Consider the following 22,612-nt stretch of genomic DNA (forward strand, 5'->3'; position numbering starts at 1 on the left):
CGCAAAGTTTTCTGGGTGGGTTATGTGTGTGTGTGTGTGTGTGTGTGTGTGTGTGTGTGTGTGTGTGTGTGAAGTTAACCCTTTGCTTCCCCTAACATCACGGAGCACTCTCTTAGGCATGTGACTTTGATATCCACAGTCTCCTGTGGACACGGGCAATGATACTGGCTTTCCTTGTTCAGTTGATAAGAATCTTGAACCTAGGCAGAATTTTGGGACATCTTCCTTTCCTCCTGTCGTTGGTGACTAACATACCCTTGATCTCATTTTTTTTTTCCTAAAGAAATCTCAGGCCGTATAAGACTGTGAGGTATTTAGAGATCTTAAACAATCAACACCATTTATTATTGTCCATCAGGTGAAGCAACAGAGCCGAAAGGTCTAATTTACAAGTGACCCTTGATTTGAAACGTAATTGATTCCTGGACAGCCATGACAAATTGAACCAGGGTCAACCTCTCATCTCCTGGAAGCACCGTCTTATAAATTCTCCTCCCTACCTTGGAATCTAATCTCGTACCACCAAAATACCAAGAGTGATTCCAACAAAATAACTACAAATAAGACACAGACACATGCGTTCCAAACATTTAGAAACTCTTATGAAAAATTCAATAGAAAAGCTACAGCAGTGTTCCATTTGGGGGGCTCTTTTGTCTTTTGGATTGAAATGAGCTGGGTTCTTAAAATGTTGCTTCAACAATCTCTGGATTGAAGTCATCTCATTTTCGTGATAAATCTCCCTACTCACTGTCTTCTTAACTGAGGGAGATTTTGTCCCCCACCCCAGGGCAAAACTGCATTCGGCAGTATCCGGAGATATTTTGGTTGTAGGACAGTGGTGGTCCTCTGGATTGTGGCGGGGAGGAGTCAGGGATGCTGCTAAGGACTCTGCAATGCACGGGACAGTTTCCCACAACAAGGAACCATCTGACCAAAATGCCAATAGCCCTGCTGTATTAAAACCCTGCCTTGTGGCAAGCATGGATGTTTCAAATGGAGTTAAAATTCAGGTCGTTTCTTTGGAAGAGAAATGTTGAAGACTAAATTTACACGAATACCTCTCAAGGTCTTTAAATGGCACAAGATGGGGGTTGGGGGGGTCGAAGAGGAGGACAGATGGTTCCACCTTGATTTCTTCAGTGATTCCTCACTCTCCGGTGTCAATAAGTCAGCCAAGTTGTCTTTCATAACAACCCAGGTTGTCATTGTTTCCGTGTAGCTTTGGTTGTAAATATAAGTTTTGGTTATTCCTCTGTGGGTTTTATTTATGGGGAAAAAAAGTCATAAAAAGTGAGTGTGGGTCACAAATCACGCCAGGTACTGCCTGGGCACAGACGTAATTTATACATTTTTTCATCGTTCTCACTGTTTTTCTTGGATCTTTAAATTTCCTGTACAGCTAGCATATCAAATTTTCATAATTGTTGCTGCATTTCTTGTTATTTACGCTTATTTCCCAGAAACCTCCAAAGGGCTTATTGTTTGTCATGAAGAGTAGACCCAAAGCTTTCACACAAGCTATGAATGAGTGTTTGGCCATGATCTCTGATCATAGCATTTCTCATTTAAGGCATTAAAGGGCATCAACATCTTAAAGTATCAGAGCCTTTTGGAATGCCCTCCCTCCCCTCTGCTCTCCCAACCATGGAAGATTCTATAGTAATCAGTCCTTTGAGAATGTTCTGTGAGCTTTTTGGATTCAAAAAGCTTCTCTTTGAATCCAAAGCTCCTTAATTGCCACTTTTCTTAGTATTTGAAGTGTTTGAAATAGGCCTAGGTTTAAAAAAGAATATTGTCAATATTGAAATGACAACCCTCCTCCTAATTAACTGAATTCTTTTACTGTACATCTCGTCTCCGTTCCTCACGAACACGGAAACATAAATTTGGAAAATTTTCTCGAACCTATTTTAAAATGTTTGACGCGAAGGGCTTCATCCACATACGTGTGGACTATCTGGGCTGGGGAGTAGGGAGTGTGGTGCAAGTAGATGGAAACGGAATGAGGCAAAAAGAGACTCTGTCTCTTCAAGGAAGGACCAGGCTTTCGTCCCTGTCCACCCAGAGCCAGTGCTGGGCCTGGTCCGTGGTAGGTGTTCAATGAACTCATGTGGGGAGATGAGAGAAGAGGAACAAGAGACGTTGTTATGTGAGGATTTACGAGTCTAATACATGTCCTTTTTATGATTCTTTGAAAGGCTGGGCAGTGAAGTGTAGTGTGCATATCACATGAGAGGAGAGATACAGGTCCCAGGAGCCCTTATTTCTTAATGATGTCTTACTGCTGACAGGTAAAGAGGTGGCTGCTGAGGCACATGTCCCCAGGGCCACTCGGGTCATCACGGGAGAGAAGACGCTACTGTGTTTACGTTGGGTTCTTGGTAATTGCACTGATTACTAATGCTGCTAACATTTCTCTTACTTAATAATCCACTTTTAATTTTCCCTGTGGCAGTCCTTAGTTCCCACAACACAGCAATAATTAAATCTGTGTTCAGATCATTGTAAATGCACCCAGAGGTCTTAAGCAATGGGTGAATCATACTCATTTAAGTGAAAACATAATGTTAGCATTCAGCTGCCTCAGGAATAAATACTAATGACTGAAATTCCTTTATGTTCCACTGTATATGTCTAGTTCCCGTTGCCCATTTAACATGCAGGAACGAGATTCAGGTGATGGGTTTTATCTGCACATTACAATGGTCAGTCCTCAGGTATGGGTTTCCGGGGCGGCTTGTTTAAAACGGGACCAGGAAATGTGACTGTTTTTAAATGGCCTCTCTTGCTGCTATCACAGAAATCTGTATTTTAGGAAATGATGGAGGAAGAGGAAATGAGCCGCAGGGAATGGGCTGCAAAAGTGTCCGTCCCGCTGCTGGGGAAGGGCAGGAGCTTCAGTGGGAGACCGCCATGTAGCTGGAAGCTGGGATTTTGTCCCTGTCTCTTACATGGCCCAGGGTTGGGAAGAGGCTTGCTGGAGCCTAGAAAATACCAGAAGAAATGCCCTCTGACTCTTATTCGTGCTATTGTTCCCTCCTCACCTTTCCCCCCTGGGTAATTTCTCTTGTCATAAGACACAGCCAGGTGGACTGTCCCCCAGGTAGTCTCCTGGAATGCCCCTCCACCTCCAGTGGGGGAGAGGGCTTGTCTGGGTTCAGGGCCCCAACTACGCTCTGTTATTGTCTCTACACTTCTGCTTTGTGTTCTTGTGGAACTGAGCCCGATGGAAATTTCCCTCATACCCCTGCTCTTCCAGGCTATCACCTGGCTGGGTGTTACCTATATGACCTGGAGGTGAGAGTTGATCTCACAATGTGCACCGCGCTCATTTTCAAGGGAGGGAAAGGGGGAATGTTTTTCAGGTGACCAAGCCTGAGAGGCAGGTGGTCACAGGAGCTGGAGACTCAGCTACTGAGGGCAGACAGGCTGGGCAAGTTAAGACGATTAAATATTCTCCGCCAGTGCCCATAGATGGCACTAGAGCTTTGGAGATGCGGCTACTACCACTGGGCGCTCCAGGGTTGAGGGAACCGGACAGCAAGTCAGTCTTTGTGGCTGATCGAGGGCTCCAAACCATAGCCTGGACCAATCTGGGTGATGCTGGGGCATCCAGCAAAAGTGACCACTCGTCAGGGACCTTTTCTGTGGGTGAAAGCAACCGGTGAGAGGAAGAATTCAGACTGGGTGGAGGCAGAGGAGAAAGAGAGAGAGACAGTGGCAGAGGGAGGAAGGGTAGGTGGCGGGAAGAGGAGGGTAGAGAAGGCGAGGCTACAGTGAGACAATAGGATCAAGGAAGGCAAGGGACACAGGTGGAGTAGCAGGACCTTCAGTGATGACAGCTGCCAACACAACAGGGTGATGCAGAGAAGACATTTTGGTAGCAGTGGTGGGTAAACGCTGAGGGGAGGAGGCCCAGAGCCAAGAAGGCAGGCCGGTCATTAAGAAAGGCATGCCTCCATAATTCCCCACAGGACTTGGAAGATGCACACCACTCCTTCAGGATCTTTTATTGACGTATAGAAAATGTGTTTAAAAAAGGAACTATACAGAGGCTAAAAGCAATCAGGACTAAAAATACTAGTTAACAATGGTTAACAAGTGGAGATTCCAGTCTTTGAGCTACAGTGCCAGGAAAGGATGGGGCAAGTTGGTATCTCTTCTCCCTTCCTCTGTTTTTATTTTTATTTCAGTTCATTAAAGTGTACATCGCCTGAGGAGTAGGTACTCCCTTTTGCTTCTTGGTTTTTTTTTTTTCTTTCTTTCTTCCCATCTTTCTTTGAAGCAAATGCTTTTCCCGAGCACAGCGTAGCTACAAAGTCGGTAAATTGGTCGTTGTTATTTTTACCTGAAAAGGCTGTTAAAGGTTAAAACGACAAACTCAAATTCGAGGGCATCGGAGGACTTGGTGTTTATGGTTTCTCAGGACAACGATCTAGAGACCACCAGGGTGGGTTTCAGGTTCCCCGGGCCCAAGATAACAGCTCCCTCAAAGTCACAGTGACTTGCTCAGGGTACCCAGGGGTTCCTATGGGCCTGGGGCGTAACCGAGGGAAGAATGACCGGATGGCTGTGTCTGTGTGAAGGATAGGAAGGAGGGGTCAGTGGTATTAATAGTAACTCATCCAGATTCTGAGCCTTGAGTCTGTGGGACCAGGGTGTGAGTCTAGAGGGCATGGGCAGGGAAAGGGGGTAGGTAGGTGGGCACTTACTTGGCTGCCATTTTTGTAGAAACCATGGCGTCTGCTGCATCTAACACGTAAATATCTCTGCTGCCCCTGCAGCCTCCACGTGGAAGAGGACCATAAAATTCAGAGTTCTGTCTTGGGGAAATCTATTCCTTTATACATAAGTGGCATTCAATTAAGAGGAAGGCATTCATTTCTGGAGTTTGGGCCTGGCAGCCAAAAATACTATTTACCAAGTACTAATTTCCTTCTCAATTCCCTAATGTGGCAGAGAGAGCTGAGTTTGTACCTAACTGTCCTCTGAGACCACCCCACACACTAGAGAGATGAGGGAAGAGGGGAATAAGTAACATTAGTCTCCTGCCTTCTTCGAGCCTCATTTCCCAAAGCTTTCACTGACCCTCACCACAACCCTGGGACACTTTGATCGTACCCATGAAAGTCTGGGAGGAAAGAGCCCAAATCAGTCTGCAGCCTGCTGATTTGAACCTAAAGATTCATGAGATTTCTGCATTTGATACTGTCTGTATTGGTTTCAATATATGAATCATGTAACTCCTTTCCTCTAAAAGTCTGGAGTGAAACTGGTGCCCAAGGGAACATGTGCTGTATTTATTCTCCCCAGTCTTGCCAATCTTGTCCTCCCAGTTTGAGGAGAATGACTCTGGAATTTCCTACTCTTCTAAAGTTGGGTGGGAAAGAGGCCACTATATTCCCAAAGGAGTGGTGTTGGGGGAAATAGTGCTTGTGTCCTGGTCTTTTCTGTCTGCTACCGACTTGCTGTAAATCTTTTTCTTACTTCCCAATTAAAAACAAATAAAAAAAAAAAAAAGAGGAAAAAAAAGAAAAGGAAAAAGCTGTTAGGATGCTTCTTACTTCTGACAGTAAGGTTAAAGGTCCCCTGGAGGATGTGGCAAAAACAACTCAAGAATTCCCTTTTCTTAAAAGACAGAGGGAAGTGGCATCATAAGCCCCTTTGTACAAACATTAACAAATCCAAGATGGCGGCCGTGAGGCTAAACAAGTAGAAGGGGTGGCAGCCTTCTGAAGTAGCAAAAACAAGGGCTTTGGAATTAGGGAGATTCTGATGATAGCTCTCTTTAGTGACTCTGTGACTTTGGGCATGGTACCAAACCTTTCTGTGCCTCCATTCCCTCATCTGTAGAATGGTTAAACTTGAGTCAGGGTTGTGGTGAGGGTTTCATGAAGTGACATATGTAAAGTTCCTAGCGCAGTATCTGGAAAGTAGTAGGAGTGCAGTAATGCCATGTCTCTTGGTCTTCACTTGGGGAGAGAAATATTAAAAGGCCTCTGCTGGATAGGATCTCAGCTCTGTTACTGATTAGCTGTGTGACCTTGGGCAGGTTGCCTAACCTTTCGGGGCCTCTGTTTCCGGAAGTATGAAATGAGACGGCCAGGGTAGGTGGCCTCCAGTCCTCTCTAGCTCTGAAGGTATGTTCCCAACGTTTGCCTTTTAAAGGCGGTGTTGAGCACATTAGCATCCGGTGTTACAGAGCAACACAGGGTGTCCCTGAGGGTGCTAAACCAGGAATAGGAAGAAAACAATAGTTCCCATCTGTGCTTTGCCTCCTGGCCATACATCCGGACCCAAATCCTCTCTGTGGCTTAGGTGTTCCCAGCCTCTGGGATGCTTCCTCTACCTCCCATGAGCCCCCCCGTGCCAATGAACCAATGCCAATACCTGTAAGAACCGATCGGTGAGACTGAAAAGGGTTACATGTTTCTGAGCTGGAAATTTAGCCTCAGCCCAGCCTCACGGTCGAAAATGAGGAGCTGTTTTGTCAAGTCTACAGAGGGGGCAGAGCTTGTCTGAGGAACAAGAGCTGTGTTATTTGGATACTCGGCAACAGCCTTATTAAGCTTGGGAGGGAGGGAGGGAGGATTTCCGGTTTGGAGAAAAGGCAACGCTGTCCAAAGACTGTGAGGTTTGCCAAGGACATTTGGACAATGAAATACTGCAGGTGCAATGAAGTCATGCTTCAGGCAAGGGGTGACCTTGAAACGTGAATCAGAAATGCTAGAAATGGCAAATCAGGCCAGTGGGTGCCATGAAGGAGGTCCAGGCAGGACTGGTTGAGCAAGCAAAGAGAGCCCTTCTCTTCTCATTTTCTTCGGCAGTACGCCTCTGGTGCCTTAGTTTCTCCTCAGGTGAAAAGGGTGAACTGACAGGTGCTCTGGTGGGAGGTGAGACCAGAAGTCAAGGATGCGGGTCCCTGTAGCAGGGTCCCTCACACTTGCTCTCTGTCCTTCGACTGTGGGCCATCCCTAGAGGCTTGCTTTTAGTTTCCAGTCATCCATATGCTTGCATTGTATTGTATTGTATTGTATTGTATTGTATTGTATTGTATTGTATTGTATTATGTTCTGTGTTTTCTTCTTCCCAGCCGTTTCCCAAGGCTTGAGGAACACAGAATGGACACAAGCAAATCTAATGTGGCTACAATTAGGGTGAACCAGAGCCCTTCTTTCAAACCAGACCCGAATGTACACAACACACCCACTCCCAGCGCACTAGAGCTTTTTCCCTACTTGCTTTTGGAAGTTTCATCTGGTCTGTGAATTCTCATTTGGCCTGGTGGCACCTCAATGCTGGACTACAGTTGAGGGAGACTCGGTCACATTTGTGTTGGGGTGGGGTTATGGGAGAGACAAAGGTCTGGGGCAACATTTAGTCAAAGATGTTCAGGAATGTGGCCAAAGGACCCGGAGGTATAGCCAGACAGAAGCTACAGGCAGAACCCGGAAGCCAGCCCTGTGTGTCGCCTTCCCTGAGTGCAGAACCTCTCTGTCATTGTCACCTGGAGAAAGACGGGCCACCCAGGGAGGTTTGGGTGGAGCTGAGTTGGCCACTTCCTGGCATCTGGAGCTTTGTGGAAGAGGCAGACTCCCAAACTTCACCACTCCCGCCCCAGGCCTCTGAGGTCCCACGGCCTTGGCCGGTTTGAAGCAAATGAACAAATTATTCCATCTTCTGTGGGATTATTGAAACTAAACTGAGGTTTGAATCTTTCCTTTTCAAAGTTTTAGGACCAGTGAGATGCAAATAGAGTGCCCCCCTTTGGAGGGAAAGAAATGGAAGTGAGGAATTAGACTGACTAGGAGTCTGATGATAGAAAGCAAGCATGTACCCCGAATAAGTGGTTCTTCCTGAGCCGAAATTTCGGGGGAGGTTAAAAAAAAAAAAGAAGAAGAAGAAGAAGAAAATTGTTTTCATGGCCCAGGAATACGTGCAAGTCTGGGTCACGGGCTAGTCTACTTCAGCCTCCGCAGCTTGGCGCATCTGCGGCTGCCAGGTTCCACTTTTTCTCCAGAGGAAAAGACAAACAGGAACTCATAAACCCTTTCTCAACTGATGCTTTTAAATGAGCTCTTTGAAAAAGATTCCATAATGACCTAGTGTCCCATAATCTACAGCTCTGTTCCGAGATGGGATTTTCAAAGTACAAACGGGATGAGGGTTGTTTGGTTTGGCACGGAGCTCACTGGCAACCTTGGGTTTTTAGGTTTGTCTGTGAAATAACAGTTTTCAGTGTGCAGAGAGCTGGTTGGTTTCCAGGGAAGAGGGTGGGAGGTGTCTTACCAGTTCACAAGCAGCTGAGTGGGGGCGCGGTGGGTTTAACTATTTGTGGAAGTTTGCTCTGCACTTCCTTGCTGCCATTTTTGTTCTTTTACAATTCAACCTCCTGTGCAAATCAGTTTTCAGGTTTTCCTGAATCTTGGTTTGATGTGAGTTCTTCTGGAAACCCCAAAGAGCTTGCTGTCCTCAACTCCCACCATGTTTCATAGTTATAGATGGTGGCTGGGGGTGGTGATCGCCACCTCGTGGCCACACTTAGCAAGTCGCCCTCCTCCACTTAAATCCAGTCTAAAGGCAGGAGTTTTCCACAGATTTGTTCCCCCACCTTCGCCCTCCCCCCACTCTTATACCCACCTCCTTTACTCTCCAAAGAACTCTGGAGAATGTGAGTTACTCTGTAGGGAACTGTCTTTATCTGATGGGGAAATGCAAAAAGGAAAAACTGTCTGGATCTTGGATCTAGTCATTGGTACGTTTTATCCGTTTGTAAGTGCCTGTAATTAGGATTGGGATTAAATCCTTATCCTGCAGTTAAATAGCCTCTGGGCAGGGTCCAATTCTATTCCTTGAGGGTCCCTCGAGGGAAACTGGTATGCTTAGGTCAGTGCCTTGTGAGTATTGCTTACTGGACCCACCTTTGGGAAGAACACAAATGTGGAGGAACGAGATAAGCAGGAATCAGTGAGTAAAGTTAAGAAGCTTTCAGTTTAGTTGATCATGGGTCTTGGGGAGAGAATAGGGCACAGTGTCTCTTGAAAATGGTGAAAGCTTGTGAGAAAATCACTCAATTTAATAAAAGGAATCTATACATCCTTTTATAGGAGGTTGGGCGAGTTAATCTTTGAAGTCCCTTTCTTGCTTTAAAAGTTTTTGAAAAGAATTCAGGCATTGCTGCTGATACTATTTATAAAAATGTTCCATAGGGTAAAATGGTTATAATGAAAGGCAGCTTTTGGTTTCCACTGATACTTCTTGGCTTTCACCTGAATTGACCACACAAGGACTCATAAGCTCTTTGTTTCAGTTTCCTGGACGAGGTAGGCTGTACGGGCACCACCCAGGCCCCTGGGCTCTGCTTTTATGCACAAAATGAGTTCAGCCTCTTACTTGGCATTGCCTCTTCTGAAAAATTTTTTCTTGTGTGTGTGTTTTATTTATGACTTCTAAACCAACCTTTCTTCCTTCCTTCCTTCCTTCCTTCCTTCCTTCCTCCCTCCCTCCCTCCCTCTTTCTCCCCTTCCTTCCTTCCTTCTCCCTCCATCCCTCCCTCTTTCTCCCCTTCCTTTCTCCCTCCTTCCCTTCCTTCCTTCCTTCCTTCCTTCCTTCCTTCCTTCCTTCTCCCTCCCTCCTTATTTCCTTCCTTCCTTCCTTCCTTCCTTCCTTTCAATAAAGCAGGGCTTCTGGTGAATTTTCATTACTTAATTGTGCTTTCTCATCAATGCCCAATTATACTTAGATTTTCAGATCAGAAACTAGCATTACTGACTTTCAAAACTGAAAAGGAAGTTAGTAGCCATTCTAGTCTAAGCTTTGATTCAACAGGAGAGGAAACAGAGGCCCAGAGAGAGAAAACAGCCTCCCTGATGTCACAGGGCCAACAAGATGGCCGGGGTGGACCTCTGCCTCAGCTCCCAGCTTCCTTTTGGCATGCTCCATACTATGGCCAGGTGTCCCACTCTCTAGCTGGATCTCCTTTAACTTATGGGTTTCTTGAAAGGATTGTTTCTCCTTCCTCCTCCTCCTCCTCCTAGTTCTTTTTGAAGCCCCCGCTGAACTGAGAAATGGCGTCGTGACTTCCATTTCTCAACACCGGGTTTGTCAGTCGGGTCTGTCAGTCACGTCCGCGCAGAGCAGTGCATGAGGCCTCGGAGGGCTGCTAAAGGAGAGCCTGTCGCTGGTGGCAGCTGACTTCATCCTTAAGACACCAGGAGTGTGATCAGCAGCCCGAGGGGCTGTCCTTCCCTGGTGATCAGGGCTTGGTTACAGTGTAGTTGTTTCCATTAGCAAGATGCTAACTTTCAGGCTCTTCCAGCCACGGGCTGGGAAAGGAACAAGATGCCCTAGTTTGGCTGAACGCAGGCACTACAGGAAACAGAGCTGGGGCCTTGAGGAAAAGGAGAGGAAAGGGGGAAGGCAGCGAGGGCACTGGGTGTGGATTTTGGCGGATGCTACAGGGATGGCTGCAGCTGACATTTGATGTGGAGAAGTCGAGGGGTCATGGTTTCTAGAGCCTCCAGCTCTCTTGGGCTTAAAAATCAAATCATGGTAGTGAAGAGAAGCACATCTCATAACGTGGGAGGTGGGCCTACAGTCCTCCCCTTTTCACCTTTGGATTTCCAGATGTAATTTCCTCTGGCACTTTTCATTTTTCCTTTCAAAGGCAGAATAATAAAAGAAGATGGAGAGAGGCTTCTCATGATGTCAACTCATTAAAGGGGTCATTCCTATTTCCCGCGGGACCAAAATAGAGAACCCCCACCCCCACCCCCACGCCGAATTTCACCTTTTTCCAGGAATAATCAGTCAGGGGAATGGCTGGCTGGTCCTATAACTTCTCCTTCTGACTCTTATTAAGCCACCCACATTAAGGTTGAGCCTGGCTGAAGATGGAAACGAGGTCTTCTGTTTGCAATTCAGAAAAAAAAAAAAAAAGGTCCATGACACATAGGACCAGAAAAAAGAAAACAGAGCCAGGTAGGATCTGTGTTTCCCACGGGACCTGTAATCTCAAATGGCAGATGCCTTGATTTCTACTTCTTTTGTCCTTTCCTCACTGTGTGACTCCGAAGCACTAAATCTACAACCATCTCCCCCTTTCACCCACAAAGGAAGTTGCTGTCTGTCTGACCTGAGAGAGGGGGCAGTGACTTAAGACCCTCAGGGACACAGCCACTGTACAGCCCAGGGCCAGGTGTGGGCAATGCCTTGGGAACCAGAGTCCAGAGCAAACAGTGGCTGGGCTCGTGGGGCCGTGGGCATCTAAGGGTCGGAGGGCAGTAGGCACAGGATTGATTGGGGCTGGAAAAGAGGCCACTGATCTCAGAAGGTAATAGGACACTGGGCTGGTAAGAGTGTCAGAAAATGAGAATCTTTGGCCCATTAAAAAGAACTTGGGCTGTTGGGATGCAGTGAGACTCATCTGTTTCCTCTTACGGGGAGCTGTTGGCGGAGCTCTCGTGCCGAGGCTTCTGCCGTGGGCTGGTGAGAGAACCTGGCCATCCAAGGCAGTGACCAGAGCACAAATACCTGGAAGGGAAGGGCAACTCATAGGAGGGCAGGAAAAGAAGGCCCGTTGCCATAGCAATCTGACTCCAGGACTTGCCTTTAAATCGGTCTTTTAAAAAAATATTTCACACTTTCCCTCCTTGGTGGGAAAAGAGGGGAAGGTTCCGGATGACTGGCTGGGAGGGAGAATGGAGGCCGAGGGCCAGGCCCGGGACAGCAGAAACCACGAGCAGCTGCGGCCTGCTTCCTCAAACACCCTTAACATGTTGCAAAGCACATTACTCTTACCCCCCACCCCTTGTTTCATATTATAAGATACAAACAGATGACAGAGAAGGTCAGCTGGCCCGCGGCCGCCCACTGCTCAGAACTGCAAGGACCGCCGTTTCCTCCCTGCCGTGAGACGGTGGCTGTAAGGGCGCATCTTCATTTCCACAAAAGGGATGGAGAGCTCGTGGCCTTTCCAATGGTACCAGTTGATCCCCTGGGAAGGAGACAGATGAGCATGTCAGTCACCGCCTCCCTCCAGAGGGAGCACCCAGCTTGAAAAGGAGGAGAACAGCAGGAGCGGGGAATCCAAGATGTGGATTTAGCCATTTTTCATTAATGTGAAGCTTTGCGGTCCGGCTCCCTCATAAGGTCAAAGGAGCGGGGTCTCTTTCCAGCTTTTCTTTCTAAACATGCCTGTGGCCTGGGTGTTCATTAGGGCTGCCCTTCAGGTCATTTCTTACTGCCAGCTCTAATGTTTTGGCTTTCAGGATTTATATGCACCAGTTATCAGTGTTGAATTTCAAAATCCCAATAGCATACAAGCATTTTGAAGAGAATAATTGTGTCTGACTGCTCACTCCTGATGGGACAGTCAGGCGGTTTCCACCTATGGTGACCCAGCAGCTTGATTTGCTCGGGGCTAAGGGATTTCCCTCACTGCTGGCCTTTCGTTGCTAAAACTGGGAAAGTCCCAGTTGGTCCTGTTGGTCAACCCATCACTCTTCCCAGTCTGTGGACTTGTAGTCTCTAATGGGGAGGCATAGTCCAGTTTACACTGGCGTTCTGATCTCTCTTTTCCTGGGACCCTTCTTAAGATGAAGCTGAGCCTGTAAGCTGTCCCTAAAATTGACAATCTCTCCATGGGGTTGTTGGGATCATTTAGATGAGGAAACGAAATGGAATGTGACTGGTTGTCCAGGGCTTCTCTGGGTGAGTTCTGGCTCCTGAGTCCAGATACTTTTCTTTCCCTCCACTGGAGTCTACTTTGTCCTGCCCTTATTCCAGGGCCTACATTATCTCCCTCTTCATGATAGTCCTTTCTCAAGACTATTTTTTTTTTTGTTATAAAGGGAAATGTAAGACCCAGTTGTGCATTTAGAACATAAAGCTTAGGGACAGTGGGTTCCACAGCTCTGGGGCAGAGCCTCACCTACCTGACTGTGCCTGGACTCTCCATATTTCCCATTGAGGTTGGTCCGGTGGCAGTTCTTGTACCACCAGGCCCCCTTGTATGACATGGCGCAGTTGGTAACTGCAACATCATTGTCTCTGTCCTCTGTGGAGAAAGGGCGTCCCTGATGATAGCTGAGGGAGTCCCCTGTAACAAAGATGTTTTTGTAAGGCTGTCTGATTTGTCACTCTTTTGTCAGCATTTTCTGGACATTTGACCCACTCCCAACAAACCTAGCTTCCACTTAAGGGACTTTCCATTCACCTCCTCCCCCATTTCTACCCATTTCCTCAGCCTGGCTGTACTGAACTCATACTCCCCCTTACCCCCTGGGTCAGCAACTCTCCATGCTGCTCTCTGCTACTCATTTCCTCATCCCTCTGACCCTCTGCTAAGAGCTGTGTCCTCTCAGTTCACCTCACCACCCCTGTCTGTTTCCTCCAGGCCTGCACTGTATTCCTGTATCTTCACAGGAGATAGGCATGAGCCATGGTGACGCGACCAGTCTGGGTTACCACCATGCATCCATGGTGTGGCCTTCTCCGTGGTTTATTAGGCCTGGTCAACCCATACCCCAAACCCCACATGTGGCACAAAACATGATGCCACATGTAAACAGGGATCTCAGCAAGCTAGAGTTCCTGTCCAGAGGAGAAAGCATGATGAGAAAATCTTCACCACGGCAGAGAAGTGGTTGGGAAAACCAGGGCTGTATCTTGGGGAAGAGCAGGTTCAATGGGAGACAAGGGCTGCGATCACTATCTCCAAATATCTCATGGGCTACTAAGTAAAAATAAATAAATAAAGTAAATGGTGGGGGGGGGGAGGGGGATATGAGGATCAGTAGGTGGAGACTGAGAGGAGGCATATTTTGGCTAAATATAGGAGGAAAAGTTACCCAGCTATTGGAGCTGCTCACATATGGGACAGACTGCTTGGAGATGGGGTAAGATCTTTAGTCTTAGAGGTAAACAAAGGCTGGGTATTGTCTTGTTGGGATGTTGTGCAGGTGACTCATATGAACTGAGTAATTGAGGCAAGGGATCAAACTGTAATTAATCTATAACTATTGGCTGAACTTTTGGTGGGATTTATAGTTGGATATGTCGTGAAGGGGCTCATGTTATTGAATGGACATTATTGTAGATGCTTCTGAGTTCCCTTTAAGCTGCAAGAGACCATAGTTCTGGGTCATCTGTGGCATCTGAGTCCACACTCAATGGTAGCCACTCAGTGCCTCAACTGCTTCCCACCACAGCTTAGCTCTTAGGGGATGATCTTTATTCTATGGGGAAGTTTGATCCTCTCAGGTCAGTTGGGTCACCAACTCAACATATCCTGTCTCTATCCCATCATTTTCATCTTGTCCTGCCAGTCTACAGGGGATCAGACTTTGTGTCCATTGAGAGATAATCCCACTGCCTGTAATTCATTCTTTCCCATTTCTTCTAGGTCCAGAGGAAGGCAAAAATTATTTCTTATTTTTTCTTTTTTTTGCATATATATTTATATATTTGCATATATATATACATATATATTTAGCATTTTCAATTCCTTCAATACTAAATCATATTCATATCTTTTATCTTTAAAAATCCTTAGGGGGCACCTGGGTGGCTCAGTCAGTTAAGCGTCCGACTCTTGATTTTTGGCTCAGGTCATGATCTCACAGTTCATGAGTTGGAGCTCTGAATAACAGCATGCAGCCTGCTTGGGATTCTCTCTCTCTCTCTCTCTCTCTGCCCCTCTCCCACTCATGCACATGCATGCTTCTCTCTTTTTCTCCCTCTCTCTCTCAAAATAAAACATTAAAAAAAATTAAAATTCTTGGATTAGTCCTATTGTCTAGTGACCCTTTCTTTACCATCAGTTCACCTCTGTTGCCTCTGTCCACCTCATCTTCTCATCTCCCTCTTGCTCCTCTGGAATCTAGAATCTGCCCTCACTGCTGTCCGGGAACAATTCTCTCCACCTTCCACTCTGGTGTCACCTGCCGCTGTCTGGGATAGATCCCAGCATTGGTCTTTGTCTCCTCCCCAGATCTGGCCCCCTTCCCACTTCTGCCTTATACCCACCTCATGTATTCAATTCATTGTGTGAGTCTTGGTTTTTCTCTCTCAAACCACTGTTCAGATTTATACCTTTCTCTTAATTCCTGACATTAGTCAAGTCTCCTATTATCTCCTACCAAGATTAATGCACCAGCTCATGCCAGCTGGTGTCTGTTCTTCACTCAGATTTACTTCATCCAGTTTACGGCTGTCACATTGATCTTCCTAAAAGCCCCCAAATCCCAAAGTCTCAGGACCTACCGGGACTCTCCCCTGCTCACCATAGTAAGAGGGCCCCCTTTTCTAAGGCCCTTCAGGGTCCAGCTTCACCCTACTCTCTACCAATCTTCTTTCTGTTCTTCTGAAGTCACACCTGCCCTGGGCAACAAGGACCTTCACGCCTGCCCTTCCTCCACGGTAACAGCTCCTTCCATGCCTTCTCTTCCAGGGTTTGCCTTCTCTGGACTGTTTCCCTCACCACTGGGGTCCCAGACAGATGTTGCTCCTTCTTAGGCCAATGAGCACCTAGTAAGCTGGAAGTGAGTACCATTTCTTTTGTGATTCTTTTTAAGGTTTTTAATTAAAAATGCTTCTAAGTTATTTATTTCAGCAATGTCTATACCCAACATGGGGCTCGAACTCACAACACTGAGATCAAGAGCTGGTGTCCCTTATGGATCTTTTAAAAGAAATAGAGGGGCGCCTGGGTAGCTCAGTCAGTTAAGCGCCTGACTTCGGCTCAGGTCATGATCTCGCAGTTTGTGAGGTCGAGCCCTGCGTCAGGCTCTGTGCTGACAGCTTGCCCACAGCCTGGAGCCTGCTTCAGATTTTGTGTCTCCCCCTCTCTCTGCCCCTCCCATGCTCATGCTCTGTCTCTCTCTGTCTCTCAATAATAAATAAACATTAAAAAATTGTTTTAAAGAAATAGATGTTTAGTTCATGCGGAGGCCATGTCTTATGTTTCTCTTGGGTCCCCATAACTTGTACAATGAACATCTAGGGGTTGCTCAAGAACCTCTTATTGATAACTTGATTTGGAGTTTTCAGTTCTAATCTAGAGTCCTGATTAGAGACTTGGGTTTTTATAGCCTTGAGAAATGGGGACAAGAGAAGGGGCTAAACTTGGTTTGGAAGACATGGGATGGGGTATTGCCAATAGGGCCAATAAAGTGAGCAGTAAGTCAAGATAAAGGCCAGGGGAATTGGGCAATGGTAAAAGCCAGAAAGAGAAGATGACCTCTTCCCCTCTGGAGACCTCTGGTCTAGACAAAGCAATTCTACCATTGGGTAGAGTTGCGCAGAGAAGGGGGCAGACTACGTAAGTGAGGGTTTTCATCTTTTGAGGAAAATGAACTGAATATTTGAAGGGAGGGCTCACACCGTAATTAATTTTTGGTGATTGGCCAATTTGCCAGCAGGATTTTCCCGTGAGACGTGAGAGTACAATGTGGAGCAACAGTCCCGCCCCCCATGGGACCCAGTAGCAAGACAGAGCTGCAGTAAAGTCAGCGGTGGCTGGGCCGATGGAGGCAGAGAGAGGCAGAGGCCTGGAGCAGGTGAAGAGGGGGAGGAAGGTGGGACATGGGAGCAACCGGGAGGGGTTGCTTTCCTTCCTATGGGGAGGGTAAGAGCTGCTTTTCTGCAGGTGCAATTCTAATCTTAGGGAGTGGATGGTACCAGATTTTTTTTTGAAATGGTTTAGTCTGATGTCTTGTTTAGCACACTCCATTTCAATGGCGATTTTATGCCCAAAGTGTGGCAAACTGGAATTTTTGTTAGGGGCACTTCAGGCAGATCCGACTGACTGCCATTGGGAATAATCACCACTGTGAACAATAGCAAAGCGTGTCTTCCTGTGGAGTAACAATACCTGGCTGAGAAGAGAAATAATTGGACAGAGGCAGTAATTGGAAGGGCAACACCTTGCTGATTTTCTTAATTCCAAGAGGCATAAAAATGCTGCTAAAATTATACACTAGCATTTAGCCCTAAGATTGGAGTTAATGAAAGGACCAATAACTCCGTGTACCGAACAGTAGAATATTTGGCAAAACAGGTCTTATGAAATGTGCTATAATAGAGCCCAGGAAACAGATTGGCAAAGCCTAAGAAGGAGACTGGATATTATGTTCTGATAAAACTATTAATGCAACAGAGCTCATAGAGATGGTTGTTCTACTTAGTAGAGATGTCATAAAAATCTATATAGGAAACGTGACCGTGTACTTGGTTCTTGTGGAGGAATGAAAAGAAATGTGGCCAGCGAGGTTCATTCCAGTGCTCTTGTTTGCACCGGATGAAGGCAGGACTGCTGATAGGAGGGGGTCATCTCAGAACGTATGGAGGGATCTGCTTTATCTCCATTAGTTGCAAGACGGTTTTCCTAGATGTCATCGCAGGGGGAATTTCTAGCCAGACAATAGCTGATTATGCTCTCATTGGATACGAGCCCATATTGATTAATCTGGACAAGAAAAATAATCCTTTGCCCTCACATGGCACTTTTTTCTTTTAAACTTTGAAAGTATTTTCACTGCATTGATAGCATTTTTTTTTTTCCTGACTGCTCTGTGCAGTAGGGCAGGCATCATTATTATGATTTTCCAGATGAGGAAACTGAAGTCCTTAGAAATTGATTGCAGGTCACCTGAGTGGCTCTGGACAGCCGGGACCAGCACCCGGGACTCCTGGCCCTCCGCCCTCACTGTGGCTAGCAGGGAATTCGCACACGCCCTGGGGTCTGTCTGCTTGGGGGCCGGGGTACCTGCGGTGCCATTGTAGACTCCCAGGCGCAGTTTGTACAGGTTTCTGCCGTCCTCCACAGAGAACTTGTCATAGTAGGCGAAGGCGGCCTCCTGGCCGTCACGCATGTCCACTCGCAGCTCGTAGCGGCCCTGGGATGTGATCCTGTGTATGTTATCCAGCCCTGGGGAGAAGAGCAGAGAATGCAGGGGCTTTGGAAAGGGGAGGGAGAATGGGACTGTGGCCTCAGACGGATGTTATAGAGGAGGAGGGGGAGCCCTCAGGCCTTGTCAGGTCATTTACCAAACAGATCTTGCTAGACTCAGAAATTTTTCCTGCAAAAAGACAAGCCCTGGTCTGCTGATGGGTTTCTACCACGGGTCAGCTCGGGGGTCCTCACACCCTGTCTTGACCCAGTTATGGACAAACCTTGAGCCTCGGGACTCCTGGCCCCATCCTCTTCCACCTTCTACTTCAAACCGTGTTGTTGGGTGAAAAATGATAAAAGGCATTAATTACATGGGCTTAAATCCTTGGCGTGAGTGTTAGGGAGTCAGAGAAGGTGAAGAGAGGTAAAGATACTGATCAGAGGAGTTCAGGACCGGCACTAGGGGCCCAGGAGAGCCAGACATCTTACCATCGCCCAGTGGCCTGCAAAAGAGGTTCTGTTACCTTGCCCTTCCCTGTCTCAGCCTCCAGTCCTCCTGGGCTCCCCTGGTCAGCTCAGGAGATACAGCCATCTGCCCCCTGACCACAGTCCCTTTCTGTCTAATCTACCTGCTACAGCTTGCATTGCCCCCTCTGCACTGGTTTCTGGGTGGCTATGTTCCCCCATATGCTTCTCTTTGGGCTCTAAGCTTCCCAGGCCTTGGTCTGATGGATTCTCATAAGGTGCAAACCTCTGTGAGCCCACATGCTCCACAGCAATGTTTTCTGATATATATTCCCTTGTCTGCTTGCCCTGGCTGGCTGTGCTCTGGGACTTTCTGGTTTTGACCCACCTGTCCAGGCTTTGAACCACTCAGCTTGCACTGCTGGTGATGTCTGAGTCCTCCTGATTTCTATCTGCCTACTGAACCGAGGTCCTCTCGCTTGGCTGTCATATCTGATCTCTATCTATCACACACCATCATGAGAATGAAAGAATTGAGGGGATGGAAGGGAATTTAGACATTGCTTAGGTTTATCTCTTTGTGGAAAAGGAGGTTGAAATCCACACAGGCGAAATGATTGGCTGAGGGCCACCTGGATCTTTCTGCTTCCCTCTCCTCTTTGAGATTTAAAGCTTTACGTTGATTATAAGTTGAGGGCTGTTTGCTGGGGTGCTGACCCACAACCTACCCTAGCCTCGTGCTTGTGTGGTGTAGTGGATCCTGGGTGTGCCTGCCCGGATGCCCTCAGTAGATGGTGGACCTATCCCCCAGCTGCTAGATGTCTTGGCTGGTAACAACTCACAACTACCTTCTTCTTGGATAATAACACTTGACCAAACAGGAGTCACTTCCTCCTGGCAGCTACATTCTCCCTCCCCCCTGCCTTGAAGCAGACTTTCATTAATGCCTAATGTGGGGGTACAAAATGTCAGCTCCCTTGTCCTAGTGGGGACTGACTCTGAGAAGCAATTCATGTTCCAGCACTCATGCTCACCCGAGGACAAGACTGAAGATTGTCTCCCACCACAACCACAGTTTTGCGTATTTCCCCTGCTCTATCTTGCTTCCTCCGTTCCCCTGCCCCTAAGAGCACTCACCCAATAAATCACTTAAACAAGACTCCTTGTCTCTGGCTCTGCTTCTAGGGAACCCAACTTAAGATATAAACCATGGGTCACAGTTACCCTCAACCTGAGTATTGCTGCCAAACTATATCTCACCAGGCCATGCCTCTGTTCAAGAGCCCTCACTGGCTCCCTCTTACCTATGGCATTAGGTCAAGACTTTTCTTCCCAGCTTTAGGTACCATAATGTGCCTTCATTCAACCCACCTAACCTCATTTTCTTCTTTCCCTGACCTGCACCTTTCCTCTCGGTGCATAGTTTCTTTACTCTTGCATTTGCGTCTGTCAGAAGGATCCCTGCCTTACCTCTTTTTTTGTCCCCTTCCTTCCTGCTTCTTTTGACTCATCCATCGGCACCTCCTCCACACAGCTGACCCCTCCCCTGTCTATCTGTGGCCTTCTCCTTGGTACTTGGTGGGTTTATAGTGTTTCTCAGTGCGGGATGGCCTTTCTCACCATATGAGAAATACTTTGGGAATAAGGGCTACTAAATAACCTTAAACATATAGGGAGAAAGGTATTTCCAAATTCTATTTCTTCCTTAATAGGTGAAGGAGGAACCTTAACTCTAATCCTAACCTTGACTCCCAGTCTCTGTTTGGTTCTAGTGCTTGGTAGTGAGCCCCCAACACTTTTTAATCTTTGTTTGTACCACTCCCAGCAGCATCAGCCTTGAGGGCCCCGTATTTAACTGTCATTTAATAATATTAATATTGTTTCCTTTTCGTTGTGTTAATTTTTAAGTCTCCTTTTTATTTTGGCACATGATAACTAGCTTGCCATTTTGGGCAATGCTATTAAGTTTCCTCCCCCAAACAGTAGATTTAACTAAATAAAGCAAGCGATACAGAGGGAATTTAAGTGTGTGGTAGTTTAGCTACTTCACAGATTATGCAAGAATTGTGGAAGCGGTGTTAAGTGCCTGAGGTCTGGGGAACACGAGCCCTGTCTGCCAAGCCCACGGATTTGTGTGCATTGCACTGGCCTCCCAAGCTGTATGGAAAATTCTAGAAGGTAAAAATACTTCCTATTCACTTGACTTGTCTCTCAACGTTCTTACCTTGTAGTTTTATTACCTACATCAGCAAACATAGATCTGGGCATCTAATAGGTACTCAATAAATTCTTGTCATTAATTGACTGATTGATACCTATACATTAAGTACCTACTCTCTCAGGCACCATAACAGGCAATGGGATTAAAAGAGGGCTATGATGTGGTCCTAGTCCTGAAAGAACTTTACGCAGTATAGTCAAGAGAGACAGAGAGGAAAATGGCCACTGTGCTTTGGGCCCACAGAAGAGGGAGTGGTCAATTGTCCCACAGGCCAAGGGTGAGAACAGTGGGCAGAATAGGTTCTGTGGAGGAAGAGGAGTTTAGTTAGGTCTTTGAATATACACAGATGGACACCAAGGTGTCCAGAGGAGGGACATGGTCGCTGTGAGAGCGTTCCGTGCAGACGAAGCATTAGGGATCGTGGATGTCTGGAGTTTGGTGTGTGTATGGATGGGGGTGGGGGTGGGGAGAGGGGTGGGGTGCCTAGTGGCGGGGAGCAGTCTCTGGAGGTAGATTAGAGAGGGCCTTGACCTTAGCTAAGGTGTTTGGCTTTCACCTGGTGGTGATGAGTCATTGAAAGGGTTTACAGATGAGGTTAACCTCACCCTAACCTTTGGGTGAGGAAGCCGGCCATGTGACGATGGAAGGGCAGGGAGGTCTGGTGGGGGGCTGTCATGCGAGCAGCCAGGAGAAAGACAGTGAGGCCCCGTGAGACGGTGATGGGGACACAGAAAGGAGACCACAGCTGTGGAACCCGGTTGTTTGCCTGTCCCCCTGCCTTCCCGTACACATCACTGTGAAAATCTAACCAAGCGGGAGATGGAGGCAACAGATGCACCACTTTCTGGGATTGGCACCGCGGCCAGCTGCGTGGATGGGGTGCGGATTCACCTTCACACACCGGTTCGGTTCTCAATCTACGCCTCCTGCTTGTGTCAGACCCCTGGGAGATTGCAGGTCACTTCCAATGCCACTCTCACGTTTTCCCTTCCCTCGCCAGGTCAGGTGATCACATTCCTCCAGGGAGCTGGGGCAGGGCAACCGCCTCGGTTCTGTCCTGACCGGCAGGCTGGCCCGCCAGCGCCTGGCTTCTGAGAGGTGACCGGCCGGCTCGCTGTGTGTCCCCCGCCCCCTCCCCCACCAGGTGGCTTACTTCCTCTGTAGTTGCCTCATGTCAAGACCCATCAGCATAAGAGACTATTAATGAGGATGGGAAGAGACAGAGCAAAGAGGAAAACACCACAATAAGATAAAAACAGATCAATAGTGGAGCCAAACAGAGCCAAGAGGTACTGAAAGCAATTCACGAGCTGTCAGCTTCTCAACAGCCACGGCGTTTCCGATAATCCCAGACGGACACGCAAAGGAGAGAGATGGACGAGAAGCCAGAGCAGGGCTCCGAGGGAAAGCACAAAGGAGGATTACCCAGCCAAAACTCATCCTCCAGGTTCCCGAAACCAACACGGTACTCAGCCCATTTCCGGAAAAAATCAGTTTGGCCATTCTGCCGTCTCTGGAATACCTGTGAGGGAGAAAGGGGGGAAAAAGTGAAACTAAGAGAAGAAACTCTCAAGAGTAAAACTGCTATAACCGAGTTTTGTATCTGCTGCGACAAAGACGCTCAGATGAAGAGCACTGCAGTACAGAGCCCGGTGTTGGCACAGCACTCTTGCTGGACGTACTGGGAGCTCTTCTCCTGAAGTGCAGAGGCCCCTGATGAATAGGCCAGGGTGTGATGTTGACACTAATTTGCACCCCTGCGATACACAAGGGACTCAGGATACATATCAAGCCCCCAGATAGGCAAGGGAAACAGGCTTGGCTCTCCAATTAATCTTTTTGCGGCAGAGTGTAGAGGAAAGCATTTCGCACCCAAAGAACGGGACCAACTTCAAATCAGCTAGTAACTGTCATCATCCCATTGCAGGCAAAGCAACAACATATCGTTCGCTTTCCGAGCTGTTTAAGTGTTAATTTCATTTAACCTCCAATGCATCAGCCTCGGCTTCAATTTCCAATTATGCTTTAAG

General features: G+C 47.3%; 1 protein-coding gene across 1 annotated transcript in view; it reads right to left on the reverse strand.

The window, feature by feature from the left end:
* Positions 1 to 11,703: 11,703 nt before the first annotated feature.
* Positions 11,704 to 22,612, reverse strand: part of TNR (tenascin R) — an 83,378-nt gene continuing 72,469 nt past the window's right edge. The window contains exons 18-21 of the mRNA XM_042925941.1: positions 22,008 to 22,104; positions 17,771 to 17,932; positions 12,939 to 13,102; positions 11,704 to 11,998 (exon numbers count right to left, since the gene is read on the reverse strand). Coding sequence (XP_042781875.1) covers positions 11,879 to 11,998; positions 12,939 to 13,102; positions 17,771 to 17,932; positions 22,008 to 22,104 — 543 coding nt within the window. The 3' untranslated portion in view covers positions 11,704 to 11,878. The remainder of the gene's footprint in view (positions 11,999 to 12,938; positions 13,103 to 17,770; positions 17,933 to 22,007; positions 22,105 to 22,612) is intronic.

The sequence above is a fragment of the Panthera leo genome, chromosome F3, assembly GCF_018350215.1.
Source record: "Panthera leo isolate Ple1 chromosome F3, P.leo_Ple1_pat1.1, whole genome shotgun sequence".
NCBI lineage: Eukaryota > Metazoa > Chordata > Mammalia > Carnivora > Felidae > Panthera > Panthera leo.